This window comes from Alligator sinensis, unplaced genomic scaffold, assembly GCF_000455745.1.
Source record: "Alligator sinensis unplaced genomic scaffold, ASM45574v1 scaffold1322_1, whole genome shotgun sequence".
Lineage (NCBI taxonomy): Eukaryota > Metazoa > Chordata > Crocodylia > Alligatoridae > Alligator > Alligator sinensis.
In genome coordinates this window covers 760,758-780,172 of record NW_005842116.1, presented here as the reverse complement: position 1 = coordinate 780,172, position 19,415 = coordinate 760,758, and the positions used below count along the sequence as shown (strand labels likewise).

The following is a 19,415-nucleotide window of genomic DNA, read 5'->3' as shown; positions in this document are numbered from 1 at the left end:
TCCCTACTTCATGGAAGAGCTACTGTGGGCCTGTGTTACTGAATGTCTGAAGTGTCCTGAGATCCTGGCTTGGGAGGTTCCAGCGATGGCAAAGTGTCATACTTGACTGTGTTTACATGATGACAAACTACTTGGAGCAGAGATCTCTGTGGAAAGCATAGTCGTCAGTCCCTGGGGAAGAGTGTCCTATAGGGCCCTTCCTCTGTTACCCCTATTACCTTGTAGCAGAGACAGATTTTTTTCCATTGTGTTGCTCAATTTTTCACTTCTGTATAAATGTTTCCAGCTGCTTTTATGGGGTTGAGGCAAAGTCCCCCTCCGAGTGTATGTTGTCATTTAAATCAGTGGGGTTATGCTGGCTAATGCCACCTGGAAAACTGGCCTTTGACCAGCACAGCTGTGGACATCTAGGTATTGCCACTGCCTGCCTCAAGACACCGACTGTGACAAAGGTATTACGGCCACAGCTGTGAAGACTGGAAGTTGCTGGGTAAATTCAGTATCCCTTTTTTAAACAAGAAGCAAGAGGAACAGGCTGTGTCTGTGTTGGGACAGTTGTTTTTCTCTCTCGCGGTGAATTTGTTGCCTAATTTTAAGCAGCTTTGATGAGAAGTGATTTCCCTCTCAATAAAAGCAGGGACACTGCATCTCTCATGCAGCAGGGTGTCTTAGTCTCTTGCTTTTGGGAACTTTCTCATGGTAAATCATAATGGCCAAATCCTCAGCAGGCATAAAAATACCATGGACATCAAAGGAAGTGCATGGATCCAGGCTGGTTTAGGAGCTGGGGTTTGCTGGGGGAAGGTGCCAGCTGCAGGAGTGACTGTTTAATGCCACTGAACGGAGGCCTCCAGCTTTCTCCACAGTGATCACCCAAAAGGAGCCCTGAGAGGGTCCGTGCTGGCTTGTGCTGGGTACCAACTGAATGCAGGCTGAAAAAGGCATTGCAAGGATATTCTGTGGTGCATAAGTGCCTGGGATTTGGGTGTGCAGTTTGGAGCATGAATGCTGATGTTCTGCTCACGAGTTTGTGAACACTTAGGACCTGAAACCTCTGCTTGCAAGTAGCAGTTATTCATACAAGTAGAGCTGCTTGCTAGCTGGAGCAGAAAGTAGTACCCTTTTCCAGACCAGCTGCCCTACATGAATAATTCAATGTAAAAAAAACCCCCACACAGGTTTAAAAAAAAAACAACAAAAAACATCCTGGGTTACAGAGGAAGTGAAAGCAACAAGGAAGAATACATCCATGTAAAATAAATGGAATAGAGAAAAAACTGACAGTACTGAATATACTTTAGAAGCTAAAAACAGTAAAAAAAAAAAAATTGGTAGGGGAAACAAGGATACATGGAGAAATCTGTGGCTAGCAAATTAAGGATAAAAAGCTGTGTGGGTTTTTTTTTTTGGGGGGGGGGGGGTTTAGTTATGTTCAGAACAAAAAGATTCCTAGCACTGTTTATTCTACTCTTAAATAGGAATGGCAAAATCGTGAAGAACAGCAAAAAAGGAGTGTTCAGTGGATATTTCTGTTTAGAGGCCACTTTCACAACGTCCGTTCCACCAGTAACGCAGGCAGACGTTAGAAAGCAGCGACTCAGGTTAGACATTGTAAAATCAACAGTTGTGAATATCTTGCGTCCCAACGTTTTAAAAGAACTATTAACATTTATTTTCACTAAGTCTCAAAACACGGGGAGGTTCCAGAGGCTTGGCAAAAAGCAAGCACTGTGTCAGTATTTAAAGAGAGAACGTGGGGTCACCTGAGTAATTAGAGGGCTGTTTACCCGATATTGCCCTTGGGCAAAATAATGGACTGACTGATGTGGGACTCAACCAGTCAAGAGTGAATTAATGCCAATCAACATACGTCTGTGGGAAACAGATCTTGTCAACCTGGCGCAACCTCGTAGTTGATGAGGTTGAAAAAGGTAACAGTGTTGACATTGTATATCGAGACTTTTGTATGGCTTTTGATTTGATGGAGTGTGACACCTCGTTTAGGAGACTAAAACAATACAATGTTGCCTGAGGCCACTGGAATACATATACTATACTAATGAAATGGTATATACCATATATATACCATATATATATATATACCGTGTGTGTATATATATATATACACTATATATATATATATACCGTGTGTGTATATATATATATACACTATATATATATACCATATATATACTACTATACATATACTAATGAAATGGCTCCCTATGCAGGCTGACTCTCTTACCTGTACATGAGTTTAGCTGGCAGATAGGGGGACCATGGGATGGTCCTTAATGCCCTCGAGTAAGACAGATGTGACAAGACAGGGTTTGAACTCAGCAAGATGGTTGATCTGTTGATCAAGCCTCTCTTGATCTCTCTTCTGGGAGCTTTAGGTTGTGGCAGTGGCAGCCCCAGGGAAGGCTGAGGGTTCAGGATCTCTCTGGGGCTGCTCTTGTACGAGGCCGCCTTCTGTCAGCGTTCAGGACGTCTGAGCAGCAGCCACTTCCTGTTGTCGTTACTCTGGTACAGTACTTCTTTTTTATTTTTAATCGGTGGTCTGATCTTCAGCTGCATAAATTGCTCTCCCACATCTCCCCAGAAAGAAGGAATCTCTCTGCAGAGCCCGTATAAGAAATAAAGCTCTAACTAGCGGGCTTCAGGCTGACGTCTTTGAGTACCACTGTCCTTGTCACAAGACAGGGGCACCAGAAAGCGACGTGGCGCTGCCCCTCGGCTCTGGCTTTGGGTGGGAAGGGTGTGTAGGTCAGTCAGGCCCTGGTCCTTTTGCCAGCCAGTCTTCCACAGGGGGTTTTGTACTAGTGACTCACTAAATTTTTTTCCACGTGGACCCCCATGCAGCCAACAGACGGTAACAGCTTGTGGTCACTATTTGTTACGGCTGGTTGACATTTCACAACTGACAAATTTCCCTCCTCAGAAAAAACAGGGTGAAAACCGAAACTTTGTAAAGGGAAATATTTATGACCGAGTGTTGCCGGGCACTAACATGAGCCTGCTGCTTCAAGAGCAGAGACAGCTTAGCTAAGGAGCCGTGAGAGCTAGGCAGGGCTCCACAGCTGCAGGGTGCCGTGGCAGCTGGCTAACCAGGGTGTTAGCGGGCACCTGCACCCAGTCAGCTGACCAGAAGGAAACGGGGGCCCTGGGCACATATAAGCCCCAGGGTTGGCGCTGGTAGGGGTTTAGTTCTCCGTCCGTAGCCAGGAGGAAGGCGCTCTTGCAGAAACGCTATTCAGAGATGCGTGGTTGCCTGTTTGGCTGCTGGTAAGACTCATGGGTTGTAGGAGCTCCTAAAGTATGTGGGGCGAGGAGGCACACATTGCTGAGAGGGAAGCTAGCCTCCTTCAAGGGGCAGAGTGTGACTCCCACCATGTTGTTGTTGTTATGTTATAGCCCGGGGGCTCGTATTTACATTGTTATTTGATCCGGCAGCCCGGGATGAGGCTATTTGGGGAGGAGGAGGCCTCATTAGGGCTGCAATGAGCCCAGTGCCAGCGAGGGCACAGCAACAAGGCTGCAGGGACCCCAGTGCTGGAGCGGGTGCGGAGACAGGGCTGCAGGGACCCCAGCACCATAGGATGCTGTTACAGGGGGCAAAGAGACCCCAGTGCCAGAGGGCACCACTATGGGGGCCAAGGGCCCAGTGATGGCAGGAGGCCGAAGTAGACTGCAGCCTCATCAAAAGAGACAATGTTTAAATACAATCTGCAAGGCATGGGGCGTGGTAAAGGGGTGGTTTTGGAGCCACGCATCTAGCCCGTAAGGCTTAGGGTGTCTTGGGAGGCACTGACTTTGAGTGACACCCAGCAAGGGCTCCACAATCATCAGGGTCTAGCGGGGGTCAAAACTCATGGGCAGCCTCCGAGCTTATCATTTCAACCAACAAGACGTGGCAGGAGAGACTAGAAGGTGCCCACAGGATGAAGCAGGCACGATCACAGAGTCCTGGGGTCATCGTGGCCACCCCTGAGGACCCCATGCCAAGACACCAAGGATTTATTTGTATTTGCTCTGGGGAAAAGCTGAATGAAAACGTTTGTTTCAGTTTGATGTTACGACTTGGAATGAGTCATTTCAATTCAGTCTGTCAATTCAAATGAATTTTCTGAATTGACATTTCAAATTGAAATGTCTTTTTCTATGAAAGGTTTGATATTTGGGATGGAGTTGAAACATGCAGACTTCCGGTGGGGTGGAAAATGAGTTTTCCTGTGAGCCCTACTGTTAATTGATTTTTAACTTTTTATTTTCCAGTACCTTTATATTTCAAGCTCATTAGAGAGGAAGGAGGATTTAGTGACATGTGGCCTTGGAACAAACCACTAGACTGGGGCTCAGGAGGTCTGGGGTCTACCTGAGGCAGTGTGACAGCTGTGTCTCTTCCTCTCTGGGCCTTGGTTTCCCCACTGGAAAAAGGTGACAATAACCCTTCCTTTCTCCTACTCTTTTCTTACCTGCTTAGATCTGCATTTCTTCAGAGCATAAATTGTTCTTTACCTGGTGCATGTACATCCCTTGGCTCAGCGGGCCCTGATCCCGGTCAGGGTGCCCAAATGTTACTGCCATAAGCAATAATAGTCTAGAATCATCATTGTGATATCTGATCTCATGTCTGACCATTCCTTTTCCTGACCTACCCATCTCCTGAGCCTCCCAGTCTCCAGTTTTGGTTGTCATTCTTTGTCTATAAAAATTGCTTCTTTCCTCCACAACCGTTCAGCTGTGCAGATTCATTGCCACTCGCCCTACTCTGCTTGTCTTCTCTCTGCTCTACTCCTTTACTCTGCTATTGAAATTTCTCCTGCTTCTCCCACTCCATGCCCTCTACCCCTTTTCTCCTCCTTCACATCTCTCAGCTTGTCTCCAGAGAATGGGGCCCTTGGCTGCAGGCTAATGAACTCAGCCCACGTGTGTGGGCAGCTGTTGACTGAGAAGAGGCTGGGCTAGTAATGGTTGTGACAAAATCTGCAAATGAGATAAAATACAGGAAAATACAAAAGAAGCAAGACAGCCCAACTGGTGGGAGGGAAGATTGTATCTCTCAGTAACAGCAAAATCAACACCAGGGACATTTTCCATTCCCATGCACCGAGATCCCTCCATACGTCCAGAACATGGCCTCTAGTGGTGACCGGCTTTGAGAAAAGGAAGAAAGCTTTGATTCCTCCTTTGTGGTAGGTTGAAAATAGTTCCCGGCAATGGTTTTTTGGTTTTGACCTTAGAAACACAAGACTTCGCTCTACCTGGTTTTTGTTAGAGGTGACCTTGGAGGACCCAGGGATGTGGACCACGAGTTCCTGGGAGAAGGTCAGTACTTTGGTTATGCACCATATAAGCCTTCCATAGCTCCAGAGCCCTGAGCAGCTTCGTGCGCATTGAAGTCTATGTTGCCTTGTCTGTACTAGTCTTTTGGAACAGGTTGATTAGTGTCTATTTGCCAATCTATTCTATATCTATATCCTAGTCTGGGCAAAAGCACAAATGGGGTATTGTCCTCTCAGCCCTGAAGTGAAGGAGAAGGCATAAGGAATGGGTCACAAAAGGGCTCTTCTTCCTGCCATTTATTCAGGCTTTAGAAGTTAATAGATATTAACAAGAACCAAGGAACCGACAGCCAGAATAATGACCACTTGCCACTCAGTTAAACAAGGTTCACTTCCATGGTATCTGCCTAACCTGGGGTAAAAGGTGTGTTGTGGGTGTGGGGTAGCTCATATCCTCTGACAAACAGGTTTTAGGAGTCTGGTGTGCATTCAGCCCACTGCCTTTAGCATGATTTAAACTGGTCAAGTTAAATCCAAAAGGGAGCCCAGGCTTTAATCAGTTTAACTTGGGTTAAAGTCTATGCTCCCATTTCTATACTCAACCTCTCAAACACATTAGCCAGGGCACATGTAAACAGCAGCCACAGGAGTGACTGCAATGTAGTGTAGACATGCCAGGGCTAGCCTTAAACCAGCCAGCCTGGGTAGCAGTAGCTCAGCATGAAGCAATGTGCCTTGCTGAGAAGCAGAGTAAATAAGCCCAGGCTAAGCGGCACGTTCCTGTGACAAGACTGCTTCTGGCCCCTGCGCTAGCTCTCGTAATGCTAACTCGGCTGTCTCTGAGTGATGCTGCAGGTGCTAGTGTCATTGTTACGCCCTTGGAGCAGTCCAACATTGCGCTTTTGCAATCTAGGCTATGCCAGGCCTACAATCTCCTAGTCGTTTGGAACTATTGCAAGAAAAGGAAGGTACCTCAGGCCATGAGTCCTAATGAAAAAAACCCCCAGTAGATCCACCTGCCGTTCTCAAAGGGCTAGGGCAGCATGTATGATATTGAAACCAAAGAGGTTGTTAATAAAAGCAGAAAGTGCCTCTAGCTGTTCATACAGGTCCTAGGTCAAGCGCATGCTTAACCCTAAGCCCATGCTTGAGTGCTGTGCCTAACTGGGGCTGGAAAGCCGTCTGCAAGGTCTACTGAAGTCAGTGGAGTCTGTCCAGTGATTTCAATGGACTTTGGATTAGGCCTGTAGCTTTAGATTCCTACATTCAGTGAACAACAGTAATACTAGTTCCTTGCTTCCAGTCGGGCTTTGTGCTTGAGCAAGGGCTACTCATAGGAGTAAAGTCTTTATGGTATTAATATGCTGGTGAGAAGAGAAGCGTGGGCAGAAGTTACTTAATAAGATATTGATATCACATGTACTTATCTTGCTTACTGTTATCTTTAAAATATCTTCAAAAATAAGTATTTAAGTGCATGTATCTCTACAATCTCTTCTAGCTAACCAATGCCATGTAAACAAAGAAGCTGCCTGCTGCTGATTTTTGGATTTGGGTCTTAATTTGCAATTTCCTTTTATACCGACTCATTTTTCAGATTGCTATCAGCCGGGTAGCATCTCCTGAGCTGCAGTAGGAAATGAGCTATTTGAGAATGACAGCTAATTGAGGCAGATATTTGTGGGGAGACATATCAGTTGAACAGCGAGGTGGGGGGTGGGGACTCCAGGAAGAAATGGACTTTTAGCCTGATGGTTGCCTATCTCTGAAGGTAAGAATAATTTCATGAAAGGCGGATATAGGGGGAAGGTGAATGGACTTCTTGAAACCTGTTTAGTTGAGTGACGCTTGGAAATTCTATTCTTGCAAAAAAATTTTTTACTCTAATTGTGGTCGAGGTGGAATTCCTTTGATCAGTCGATTTGAGCTATCTGTCGATGGTATTTCTAAGACCGCTGAGCATTGTGATATCGAAGTACTGGATATAGACAGTCATATACTGTATGTAGATATTTGCTATTTGTCATTATACATAAACTTTTATTTTATTTAATTATTTTTAAATGTTTGTCAACAGCTCAAAGCACCTTTACAACATTTAAGGTGCAGCATGTAAAGATTTTCTGGATGTAGCTGTTTGTTGTACATTTGAATTCTCTTAAATATTGTGGCCGGCAGTTTCTAGCCGAAGGCCTCAGTTCAGCAAAGCGCACGTATAGCTATGTGCTTTTATTTCATTAGTTTGAGTGGTGTTTGTAAGCAAAGCACAGGGGAATTTTTATTTTACATATATACAGGTGTGTGTGTATGTATATTTTATACGGAGTTTAAGGGAATTTATGTTCCCACTTGCCACTAAATTTCAATGGGATTTGGGCTCATAATTTACTTAGTTCTCTTCAAAAAGCCCAGCCCAAGTGTTTGGCCAAATTGGGGCGCAGATACCTTGCATTAGGTTATCAAGTCCCTTTTTAGCCACGTTGATTGTCCACAAATTCCAGTGAAATTAGTTGTAGCTGCTGGTGGTCAGCAGCTTTGGAAATCAGACTCTTTTTTTTTTTACTTGCCTAAAGTTTAAGTCTAAAAGCTTATGGCTTTAATTGCTTCCAGCATCATTTTTATTAGAGTCACTACAGGGTTTTTATGCATATTTTAAAGAGAAAAATAGGAAGGGACTAAAGGAAGAAAACAACAACAACAATAATAATAATTATGATGATTATTATTATTTCATAATAGAAAACAGGATTGGATGGGAGGGACCTCAGGAGGTCAACTTGCCCAGTAGGATCAACATACTTAAATAAACAGTGTCAACATTATCAGAATTAAATTGTAGTTGTGCTTAGAGATTTCAATGAAGGACAAGCTTAATGATAGACGGCATTGTACACATGTACATGCACACTTCTTAGGATGTGCCTGCTGCGCTTGTGTAACTCTCTATTTTAACTATCAAAGTGTAGTAGAAGGGGCTTATAAACAGTGTAAGGAATGCAGATTCCTTCTGTACAACGAATGGCTACAACTGGAAAATCTTGCAGTGCTGCACCTCAAATGTTGTAAAGGTGCTTCGATCTGTTAAATAGCTTAGAATTATTAAATTAAATAAAAGCTTATGTATAACTATGAATAGCAAATATATATGTATATGACTGTCTATATCCAGTAGCTTGATATCACAATGCTTCCAGGTATGGTTGAAAGCAAATGAAACTGCATCAGAGCAAACCAACCCGGGTAGAAGAGACCTTCATATCATCAGCTCTGACAATACCCGACATTTTACCAGGTTTTCAATGTTGGGGGCAGCCAGCAAACGACACGTGCACGTGCTTTCCTGAACCAGAGCCTTAAGAATTCCTTAAAGTGCATCTCAGTGCATCGAGGCACTGGCAGTCTGTGGAGTTCCCAAAGACTGCCAAGAAAGCCAAGCTAGCTATATTTTAATTGGGAACGTTTGCATAACGCACAACAAATTCTTGAATGCATAAGCAGAAGGAAAGCTCACTTTATTTACCACAACTTTGTACAGCGCTGGGTTATTTATAGACCCAGTCCTGTAAACCTGACTCACGCATTTGACCCACTGAAGTCAATAAGACTTGCTTGTACAAATGAGGACTACTCGGGTGAGTAAAGGCAGCAGGACTGTGTTGTGTGTTTAGCTAATCGGCGTTGATTGAGACATCAGCCTACCTTTGCTTTATTTTAAGCTCTGTGGATGTCATGAAACATGTGAGAGTTAGGTATTATCATTCATTACTATAGATAAATAACGGTGGGCTTGATTCACGCTATTTGGAACAAGCACTAACAGTCACTGACTACTTACGGGACACACCTTTGCCTGCTGAAGCTGACAAACTGAGGAAGCCCAGAACTTCTCTGGTTGAGACAGAGAAACATGCCGTACGCACGTGAATTGATCAGCTTGCTTTGCAATCAAAAGTGCTGCTAGAGTAAGTTTCTTTTCTGCACGATGGACCATATTTGACGGTCAGCAGAGTAGATAGGAGCTTTGTGTGGAAAAGGGGCTCTTAGTTGAAACAAATTGGATAAGAAACACTTTTCTTACGCGTGTTGCGTGATATACAGACCGTTTTGTTATATGCTATTAAGAGAATCCATTATAGAAACTTAAACCTGCTGCAGTGCTGGCTCCACTCAGTAGACAGTGTGAGATGGTGGCTGTCTAACGAAGGTCAATGGTGAGTGAAGGGAAATGACATATATTTTTTACAGAACCGTGTTATCCAAGGCATGTTTTTATTAGGCGCTCGTCACCGTAGGTCTATGTAATAAAGGACTGGTTTCCCACTTACAACAGTTTTGTTAGTTATGAAGTAATTGTCTGCCATAGATATAGAGTGAGTGAATTGGGGTAAGGAGAAGCATATGGTAATTAATTACACGGACAAACAAGGAAAGAGATTGTTACAAAATACAGTAGACGTGTATTGTTTGGAGCTCTCTGAAAAGAAATGGGACAAAGGCCCTAAATTGTTTCATTTTATCATACTTTCTTTTGTGGCTTTGAAATCTGATTACTTGTCCCTTCATCCTACCTTCTGCTTAGATATGTAAAGGGATCCAATCCTTGGTTTGGTGTAAGTCAGGGGAGTTTTGCTCACGTACACTGGCTGAGATCTGCTGCAACAGTTACCATATCGAATATTGAATCCTAACTCTGAGTGGTCCCCGGATCCTGGTTCACACTATATCTTTTTTGTCTGTTTGTTCTCAGTTCACATGAGTGCAGCGTATGCTGTATTGCTTACTACGTTGCATCAATCTGCTTAGATTATCGCATTTTCTCTCCATTAGTTCTGTCTCTGAATTGCAGCTGACAGTGAAACATCACCCCCTCAAGTCTGGAGAAGGGTCAGTGAATGGTAAGGAAGACTTACAAGCACTGCTGCTCTTTTTGCTGCAGATCAGACCAGTATTTGGTACTAATGGCCCCCTTTCCCACTAGCAGTTTTGGGGGTCCCCTTGAGATATTGTCCGGTATTGGGGTAAGCCACTGTGGCTCTGAGCATTTCTATGGGATGAAAAGCTAAGAGGCGTGTACAGTGAGCCCAAGACGCACCAGAGGAATCGTTAGCAGGTGATTAGAGCATGGGACTGCGCGTCAGGTGTTCTGGTTCCATTCTCAGCTCTCGTGTGGCCTTGATAAATCGTTCAGCCTCCCTACCCTTGCATGTCCCTAGTTGTATTGAAGTGCCAAGTATTATTACTTCATCTGACTGGTGGTGGGGGGTGCTACATACTTTAGGGAACCCACCACTGGCTTTTCTCCATTAACCCAGCCCCACGTATGCTGCTTCCTGCTAGGCATTACACCCTCGGGTACTTTGGGTGGTGACCAGGGAGCCAACGGACTAATCATTTGCCTCTTGATTTCATCAGAAACCCTCGACGGTTTATCCAAGTACTGCATCTGTCCGGACTACCTGTTGGGAAGATGACAAATTGGTAGGTGCCCAGTAAAGCAGCTCTTTCCTCCCTTGCTCCCATCCTTGCCTTGGAGCTGGGGCCTTTTTCATTGCATGTAATAAGAGAAACTCCCATTGTTGGGAGTTGCAGGGATAGAGTTTCAGAGATGAGTGGCTTAAGCCTCTTCCTCTATAACCACCTCTTTAGGGACTAGGTTAGTGATTCTCAACCAGGACACGGTAGGATGCCCTGAAATCCTTTCAGGGATGCCACAGGGTGTCACACAACATGAGCACTGTTAGGTGTGCAAACACGATTCACAAGATAACCCAGAGATTTCGATTAGGAATCTGTATAGTGTTAAAGCCATTCTAACCAGCCATTCTAACCAGCCATGGTCTGTTCTTTGCAACAGAAGAATTTCTCTCTTCTTCAGTTTAAAAAAAAAAGTGTAAAATTAGAGCTGCCATTCTCTGAGGGATGCCTCGAATATGAAAGGGTGCCTCATATCTATTGATAGGTGCCTCGAGTCTTGATAGGTTGAAAACGAAAGGACTGGATTTTGGATTTTAAATATAAATCTAGGATTTCCCTTTCTGAGGGAAAAGAGCTAGGTCTGGGTCTCATCTCTCCTTATTTTTTATAAACCTCATTTTGTTGACCCTTGGGTCATTCTAAATTCCTCCTGGACAATGGCACTTAATAGCCAGAGAAGCCTGATTGTCAAAAGAGACTCATGATTTGGGGTACCCGAATTTCTAGGAGCCAAACTTGGGATGAATTTCATCAAAGGGGCTGGGATTTTGTGGGTGAGATCTATTATTGAACCAGCTGCATTGTTAGGAGAGGTTTAGACAAGACTTTTGGCATTCAGGCACCTTCCTTATGTCTGAGGAAGGCTGATCTTTCAGAAAGCACCTTCCCACCGGGAAAATTGGATTCCTTTAATTTGTCTGAAGTCAGACACGCAGAAGTGAGGTGCCCAAATCACTGTCGTTGCTTTAGAAAACCTTGGTCAAAATCTTTGAACAAGGCTCCTTAAAATGTCTTCTAGTCTGTAGGCCAGGCAGGATGTGAACGATTTAACGCTGTCTAATTGGTTTTCTCTCCTTCAGTACTGTCTGGTGGCAAAGCATCGCAATCTCAGGCGTGACCTTTACCATGTATATAGTTCCCTTGATTGGCTTCTACATCATGCTCAGCAGAAAAATAGGTAATTTACTCCTTTCCTGATTTCTGGGTTCATGGTCCCCTTCCTTCCCCTGTGTGATTCCATTTAAGTGAATGGGATGAAGTTTGTCATGTCAAAGGTAACAAGCTGTTGAATTCCAGGTTAGTTCTGGTGCTGGTACAGGAAACACCAAGCACTTCCGGAGAGAGGGTGGGGATTTGCTGCTATCCACCGGTAGACAAACATGGCCTAGTCATGTAGCTAGTGTTTATCAAAGGTCTTCTCCAGCCTAGCAGCCCTTCAGGCTGGAGTGTGGTTAAGTCGTGTTTCTGTAGCCAGCATCACTCCAAGGGAGTGACGTGACTAGCATCGTGACCAGCCACCCGTGACTCCCTCATCTGAATGCCCAAGGACCCATAGACAGTTGGGTTAACTAGCACTGACTTTTGGCATGGATCTGGAGCAATCTCAGACCAGCACCTCCAGGGCTTTAACAAGTACTGCTGCCTATGCTTGAAAACTAGCGTTTCTCTTTGACCGGAAATGTTAATATTTCAACATTTGGACAAGTAAAAACAACGCTTCCTTTTTTGGTTGTTTTAAACAGACATTTTTTAAGCCAAAAAGCACTGTTTGGTTTTGAACTGTTGCTTAGAAACAAGGCATTTAATTTTTCAACTGTTCTCACTGAAAACTTTTCAGACAAAATGAGTGTTTCACTCTGCAGAGGGCTGGTTTTCATGAAACAGTGTCCTTCAGTGGGAAAATATTTCATGCAAAACATGTGAGCCAGGTCTGAATGTGACACATCATGATCTGCTCTCCTGGTTAATTATTATTAGATGCACAGTGCTGTAACCCATTGGCTCTTCACCACAAGAGGCCTGGGAGTCATTTCAGTCATTTTTCTGGGGACGAGTGTGCATCTAAAAACTAATTAAGAAAAAAATTTCATCCAAGTCTGACTACATGGATTAATACAAATAACTCTTTCTGCTCTGGAGAGGCCTGGGAGTGGAATAAAAGACCCAATCTAGGGCCTGGGCTCTGGTGCATTCGTGGAACTGGATGAGACCATTCCAGAATGGGCAGAACAAAGGGTGTTGCAGACCAGCAATGGGGTGAATTTGCAGGGCCGTGTGTGGATGCCTCAGCACCAAAAGAGCTGCCTGGTGCCGTTGTTCAGGCCTGAAGAGCATTTGCAGAGCTGAGTAGGAGTTGCAAGGCTGTAACAGCAAGGGATGTATGGGTTACGGGTGAAATGTATTGGTAGAAATGGGGTGTAGGTTGTAGCCATGTTGGTCTAAGGACACAGGCAGACAAGGTTCCTTGGGTGAATCTGATATCTTTTATTAGACCAACTTAAATAGTTAGAAAAAAAATTTCGTTGCAAGCTTTCGGGTTTAAAACCCCTTCGTCAGGCTGAGGAAGCCTCTGCGGTTGGTGTGTGCTCTTCGTGGATGGAAGGAATAGTAAAGAAGCCCGAGGCTGGTCTGCATGCAAGACGGGCAGTCAGTGAAGATGTAAATTGAGGAGTCAATGGGTGAGACAGGCTGGGAGGGTGTGGAGGGAGAGAAAAGGGGGATGAAAGTAGCAGTTAAATAGTGGAGAGGTACCTGGGGAGTCAGATGTCAAGCAGGTTATAATGTGCTATAAATCCAATGTCTATATTTAGTCCATGATTTTTAGTATCCAGGAGGTTGATGAAGTGGGTGGAGTTCGTAGGCTCGTCTGCGGGAAGTGTTTTGCAAGTTCCCTTTGAGGATCAGAAGTGAGAGACTGGAGAGAGAGTGGTTTTCTTGTGAGAAGTGTGCCCCACCGGTAACTGGGTGTTCTCCTCTTCGATAGATGTCCGGTGTGCGTTCATTCTGGCGCGCAGTTGTTGCTTGGTCTCTCCTACGTATTTTCTATCAGGGCATTTGGTGCATTGGATGAGAGATATTACATTCCTGGAGGTGCAGCTGTAAGATCCTGTGATGCTGACGGCTCTGTTGTGGGGTGTAGTAATAGTGTTGGCAGGTTTTGCATTTCTTGACCTGGCATGACCTGGATCCATTTGGTGTGTTCTGGGCCGTAGGAAGTTTGCTTCTGGTGATGAGGTTAGCAAGGTCTTGCGCTTGTTTAAAGGCTAGGATGGGCGGTTCTGGGAAGATCTCTTTAAGAACAGGATCTCCTTCTAGTATGGGTTGCAGTTGTTTGAGGATTTTCCTTATGGGTTCGAGGGAGGGGTGATACGTCATAACCATCGGTGTGCAATTCATGAGGGTTTTTCTTCTGTACTGCAGCAGTTCTTCGTGTGGTATCTGAGTGGCTCTTTCAAACGTACGATCGATCTCTCTGGAGGAGTGTCCTTGTTGAGTGAAAGCCGTTTTAAGATTGGCGAGGCGGCAATCCCGAGTGCTTTCCTTAGTGCAAATTTGGTGGTATCTGGGGGCTTGGCTGTATATCACAGCTTTCTAAACCCAAAAGCTTGCTAAGAAATTTTTTTTCCAACTATTTAAGATGGTCTAATAAAAGATATCAGATGCACCCAAAGAACCTTGTCTGCCTTGGTAGAAATGGGGGTGAGGAGAGGAGCTTTCCCAGCATCTGGCTGCTACATGCCTTGCTTTACCCAGTGCTGGCATTTTTCCCACCTGCAAGCAGTGGCTGCCAGTTATCAGCCACATTAGAGGCAAGTATATGGTCTTCTGGTTCAGCCCTCTGAAATGCCCGTCAAAGTGGCAGCAACCTGAAAAGCTCCAAAACACCCTTGTGTATTGCTGCACCACAGCTCAGGGCACCTCTCATTGTCCTGGCCTCATGATCTGCTCCTGCCCTGCAGCCCAGGGCCTGTGAAACCAGTTAGTCCTTGTCATTGGTATCCTGGACTGGCTGAGAATGAGCAAATCTGTCATTTCCTTTCAGACAAGCACTCCTGTCATAATGAGGCAAGGAGCAGTGGCAGCACAGAAGCAAAGCAAGAGCCAGTCAAAACACCTCCGGCAGCAGCAGGGGATGCGCCAAGAGTAACCTATGAGGGTAAGATTGGACTAGTGGGACCAAGTAGATGAGTCTTAAGGCCAGATCCCCAGTGGCTGTAAATCCATGTTGTCTCAAAGGCAGTGGTGGACTTGACCAGCTTTTACCAGCTGGACACCTGGCCATGGATACCTGTGCCTGTAGATGGGTTTCCGGGAATGAGGAGTTTTGTGCCCCTCCAAAGGGGAATGATGGCACCAGCTGCAGCCCTGAATTTATACCTCAAGGAAAAAAATACCCTTTATTCACTATGCAGTGTAGTGACTTTCTTAACCCCCATCTCCCAAGCTCGGCTCTCATCCTCATTCCAGGGGATGGGCTTTTCTTTACGTGGTAGCAGTAGACCTGGGCAGCAGCAAATGCACCCTGGATGCATGAAGGGAGAAAATGACCTGTACAACTGGACACCCTACATTCCCAGCCTGTGCCCCTCTCCCCACCCCTTTCTATTTTCCAGGTGAGGTCTTTGCTGTTTGCTCCCTCACACAGGTGGAGCCAGAGAGGTGTGGGGGAAGCGGGGCAGGATGGTGCTTTCCATGGTTTCCATCTTCATGCGATTGCTGGGAGCCCACAACACCTGACACCGATTTTGGCCAATCGGTAGTGATGCTGTATGACCTTGACCCTAGTGTGCTGCAGTGGGGTGGGGTGAGGGGCCAGTGACTGAGGATGGAAAAACTGTCTCCAGTACAAACATTTTGTCAGCAGATAAAAGATACCGCCCGCGGGCCCCATCTGGGACTCATATGAGCTGTTTGATAGGCACCCGCAAAAGGCAAGGGAACCAAGTGCTCCGACTGCAGCTTGATGCTCTGTGACACTGATGCAGAGATAAGCCCTCTAGAAGAGAGATCCTATCTGTCTGCTGCTAACCCAGCTCCCCCTCCTCTGGTTACTTTCCCCCTTCAGTAATGGCAGAGATAAAAATCTTGAAATCTTTTTCTTGCTTAAGATGACAGTGAAACCTCCTCAGAAACATCCGAGGACTCGGAGAGCAGCCCCTCCGCCGCGCAGGTAATGGAACGGCATGTCTTTGTATTTTTATATGATTATTTGAGCTGCAATTCCCAAGGGCCGATCAGGTCCTGGCCCTGCTTTGCTAGATGCTTCTGGCACAAAAGCCAGGGTTTTCCGAAATCTCTGCACTCCAGCTCTCCTGGAAATGTGACTGCTTATTTCATGGCTGGGTGGGAATTCCTCTGGCCTTGAATAAGCAAGAGGGTTTCAAGCCACCTTACAGCTTCTACACAGCTAAGGGACTCCCCAGGGAGGTGGAGGCATTGTCAGCAATGCAGTTACCTAGGCAAAATGGTCACAGGAGTACTGCAAAGGATAATGCAGCAAAATGGGGGGGAGGGGGGTCAAATTAAATGCCCCAGGAGGGTTTTTTGGCTATCCTGCTTGTGTTGACCTCGCCAGGGGTCCCCACCAGGACACTGTCTTTCTTACGATGGTGTCTGGGCTACCAAGAGCTTCCTGGTGAATGAGATCTTTGTGATCCAAGTGTAGGGCAGAGATTGGGGGGCTGTTTATGGAAACACACCCAGCCCCTGCATTGTAGGGTGGGCTTGTGAGGTGGGTCCATTGTCTGTGTGTGTTTTGGGGAGGATTTGTGCTGGTGTCCCTGTAAACACAAAATGCAACACAGTGGAAGGGGGGCCCTGTGATCCCAGGGCTGTCTGGCACGCTGACATTTGTCCGCTGATTTGAAATCCAATATTGATGGCGGCAAAATCCTGAGCACATTCGCTGCGTAATCTCCCTAATCTCATAACCGCATCGCTGGGACCAGAATGACCGCTGTCGCCTGCGGTGTGCACGTCTGCCTGCATGTGCCAGCAGGATGGGGACGGTGACCCACCGGGCGTGTGGAGTCTAATGATCCACTGGGCCCGAAGGCTTGGCTGAAATCTGTTCTGGCTTCTGTTTCCCATGCTTCAGGGCCCGACATCACAGGAAAGCATCAGTTACACCACCCTCCTCTTTCCAGCCCCAGGACGTGGCACAGGCTCTAGCGGGGACTACGAGAACATGAAGGCCGCGACAGATTACGTCAATGTGGATCCCAAAAAGCAGAAAGTGGATTTCTGGGTCTGCTCGAGCCCTACAACCTCCAAATCGATCGAATACACTGAAGTGAAGCTGTGATAATGCAGCTATTGCTGGCCAAGCTCTACAGGGGCAGAGCCCCTCTCGGCTGCCCCAGTGGCACCTCCACATCTGTTTATAGAGCCATTTTCCTCCGCACTGTTACACAGTGCCTGCCAAGCAGAAAGACTTATCTTCTTTACCCTGCCTCCTGTGACCGTGCATGGTATCTTTTTCTTTCCTGCACCTTGCTAAGCTTGGGGCCTCCAATACAATGTGAGAGCGAGTGTCACCAGCTCTGAATGCTGTATGGAAGAGAAAGCATGCCTTCCCTCAGCCTTGGATGCACTTTTCAGTTTCCTTGAATGCCCCTTGTTCTCACACAAGGGAAGGAGCTGATAAGCCCCCTGTGCTTGTAATCAAGCATCAATCCAGCCTCAGAGGAGATGAGCCAAAGGAGCTGAAGTGCTCCCTTGACTTATGCACCCGTAATAAAACCCTTTGACATCCATTTCCCAAACCTGCTTTGCCCTTTCTATTTGGCAAGGGCTGATTATTTTCCTTCTTTCCTTTAACTTTTGAAAGACCTTGACTACTGAGAGGAAGCTCACCATGCATTTCTGCAGGCAATCGAGCAGGGGCTCCCCTCTGAGTGGTCTGGAACATCCCCTCCTTGAGGACAGAAAGCTCTGTCTTCATCTGATTTGCTCATGATGATGTAGCCCTCTGTTTAGCTGCCTTACTAGCTGGGGCCAGTTCCCAGGCAGAACTCATTAGGTATGTGCAAATAGCGGTGGGAGGCTTCAGCGGCACTGAGCAGATTGGGGCTGTGGGGACCAAGCATCCATTGGAGAATAGGTGGGATCTGCTGTGCTAATTGGAGTCCTGTCAGAGCCCAGGGCTCCCTAGGAGTATTAATTGCTTGAGCACAGTTGCTGGCACTGGAGGCAGGCCACCTGCCGGGAATTTCCCTCCCCACCTTATGTCATAACTATCAGCACAGATGGTGAAAGGGGGTCAGGGTGTGCACCACTACAAAGGAATATAGCAACCACCAGCCTGGATCAGGCCACTGGTCAGTCTGCTTCAGCCCCCTGCTTCCGGTCCAATGGTTGATTTTTGCAGAAGCTCTTTCACAATCAAGACCCGGGCTTCAACCAATGCTTGAATCTGCTGCAGAAGCACCTCTGTTCCCTAGGAACTATGCCACGCTCTCATCGAGCAGCTCCTGCTAGTCCATCAGCTGCCGGCACAGGCTGAGTTTTGTAGCTTCCTCTTGCTTCTGTCCCACTCCCTGGGAGCTTGCTGTTGACTTCAGTGTGAGTGAGAATGTGCCGGGATGGCGCCGACGGTAACAGTGTGACTTGTGTCTTGATTCAAAGCCTCCCGAAGTTCTTTCATGACAAGTTAATTTAGAAACAGAGACAGGACCCTTCTGAAATCATCTGCTTTCAGAACCAGCTACAGGCAGCAGATAAAGAGCTCCCTTCCTTCATCCTGTCCTGCGCAGCATGAGAGCAGGAGCTTTGTTCAGGCTCCATCTGCGCTGGCTTTTTGTTTCCTGCTCCAGCACATAACCCTCATCGCTGAACTAATGACTGCAAAGGAGCTATGCCTGCCTGTTCATTAAGGCAATCACTATATTCCTTTATCGCCCAAAGGCTGCCCTGAAGCTTCCAGGGCTGGGTCTTAGTTACACAGTGTTGCCATCTCCCTTGATTCTGGTGCTAATCTTGCCCTTTTCAGGCTTTGGGTCCCAGTGGTTGGAATCTTGGTCCTGTCTTTTGTTCAAAAAATAAGTCTCCAGCTCATATAGCAGAGGTAAGCTGGAGCGCACAAACTGAGTACACCTCAAACGGCAAAACCCAGAGGCCAATAAAAAGCAAATATTGGGATCTTTGAAGCAAAATAACATGAATTTTTAAGCCAATGGCATGCTTTGTTGGGGCAGGGATCCTGGCTTTCAGATGTTTGGGATGGGCAGGACTGATTGCGCTAGCAGAGTCAAGGGGTGGGTATAAATGTAATTGGTATAACTGTCATCTAAGCCTCCTTACCCTGCCAAAGGCATGCAACAGGGCCTTTGGGTGAATGCAAATCAGGCCCTGTATGCTTTTATATGATATCAGTAGCAGCCTTAGCTTTCTGGGACCAGTTCCTCAACCAGTGTAAGCTGGGATACACCATTCACTTCAGTGGAACTTTTGGGCTTTACCACTACTGAAAATCTGGCCCTTGGCCTACAAAGATGAAGTTAAAAAATTACAAATTAAAAGCTTGGGGTTTTGGCAGGGAGAGCATAACATGTGGGTCTCTCTGTTGCAAGGCACAGCTACTGAGGGAACAAAAGGAGCTTCTGCAGGAAGGCAGCATGCTTAGGAATGCAAAGGTGCAGGGTGCCAGTACAAAGG

General features: G+C 46.1%; 1 protein-coding gene across 3 annotated transcripts; it reads left to right on the top strand.

Moving 5' to 3' along the window:
* Positions 1-3,220: 3,220 nt before the first annotated feature.
* RHEX (regulator of hemoglobinization and erythroid cell expansion) lies at positions 3,221-17,634 on the top strand. Of its 3 annotated transcripts, XM_025205499.1 has the most exons (9): positions 3,221-3,285; positions 4,276-4,437; positions 5,244-5,328; positions 10,113-10,180; positions 10,698-10,763; positions 11,840-11,937; positions 14,803-14,916; positions 15,869-15,930; positions 16,858-17,634. In XM_025205499.1, exons 5-9 carry the CDS (start codon positions 10,753-10,755, stop codon positions 17,062-17,064), a joined length of 492 nt encoding a protein of 163 aa, XP_025061284.1. In that variant the 5' UTR covers positions 3,221-3,285; positions 4,276-4,437; positions 5,244-5,328; positions 10,113-10,180; positions 10,698-10,752; the 3' UTR covers positions 17,065-17,634. The 3 variants fall into 3 exon arrangements, with proteins under 3 accessions (XP_025061284.1, XP_025061285.1, XP_014375910.1); XM_025205500.1 differs by lacking the exons at positions 3,221-3,285; positions 4,276-4,437; positions 5,244-5,328 and adding an exon at positions 4,909-5,195; XM_014520424.2 differs by lacking the exons at positions 3,221-3,285; positions 4,276-4,437; positions 5,244-5,328 and adding an exon at positions 6,946-7,056.
* Positions 17,635-19,415: the final 1,781 nt, after the last annotated feature.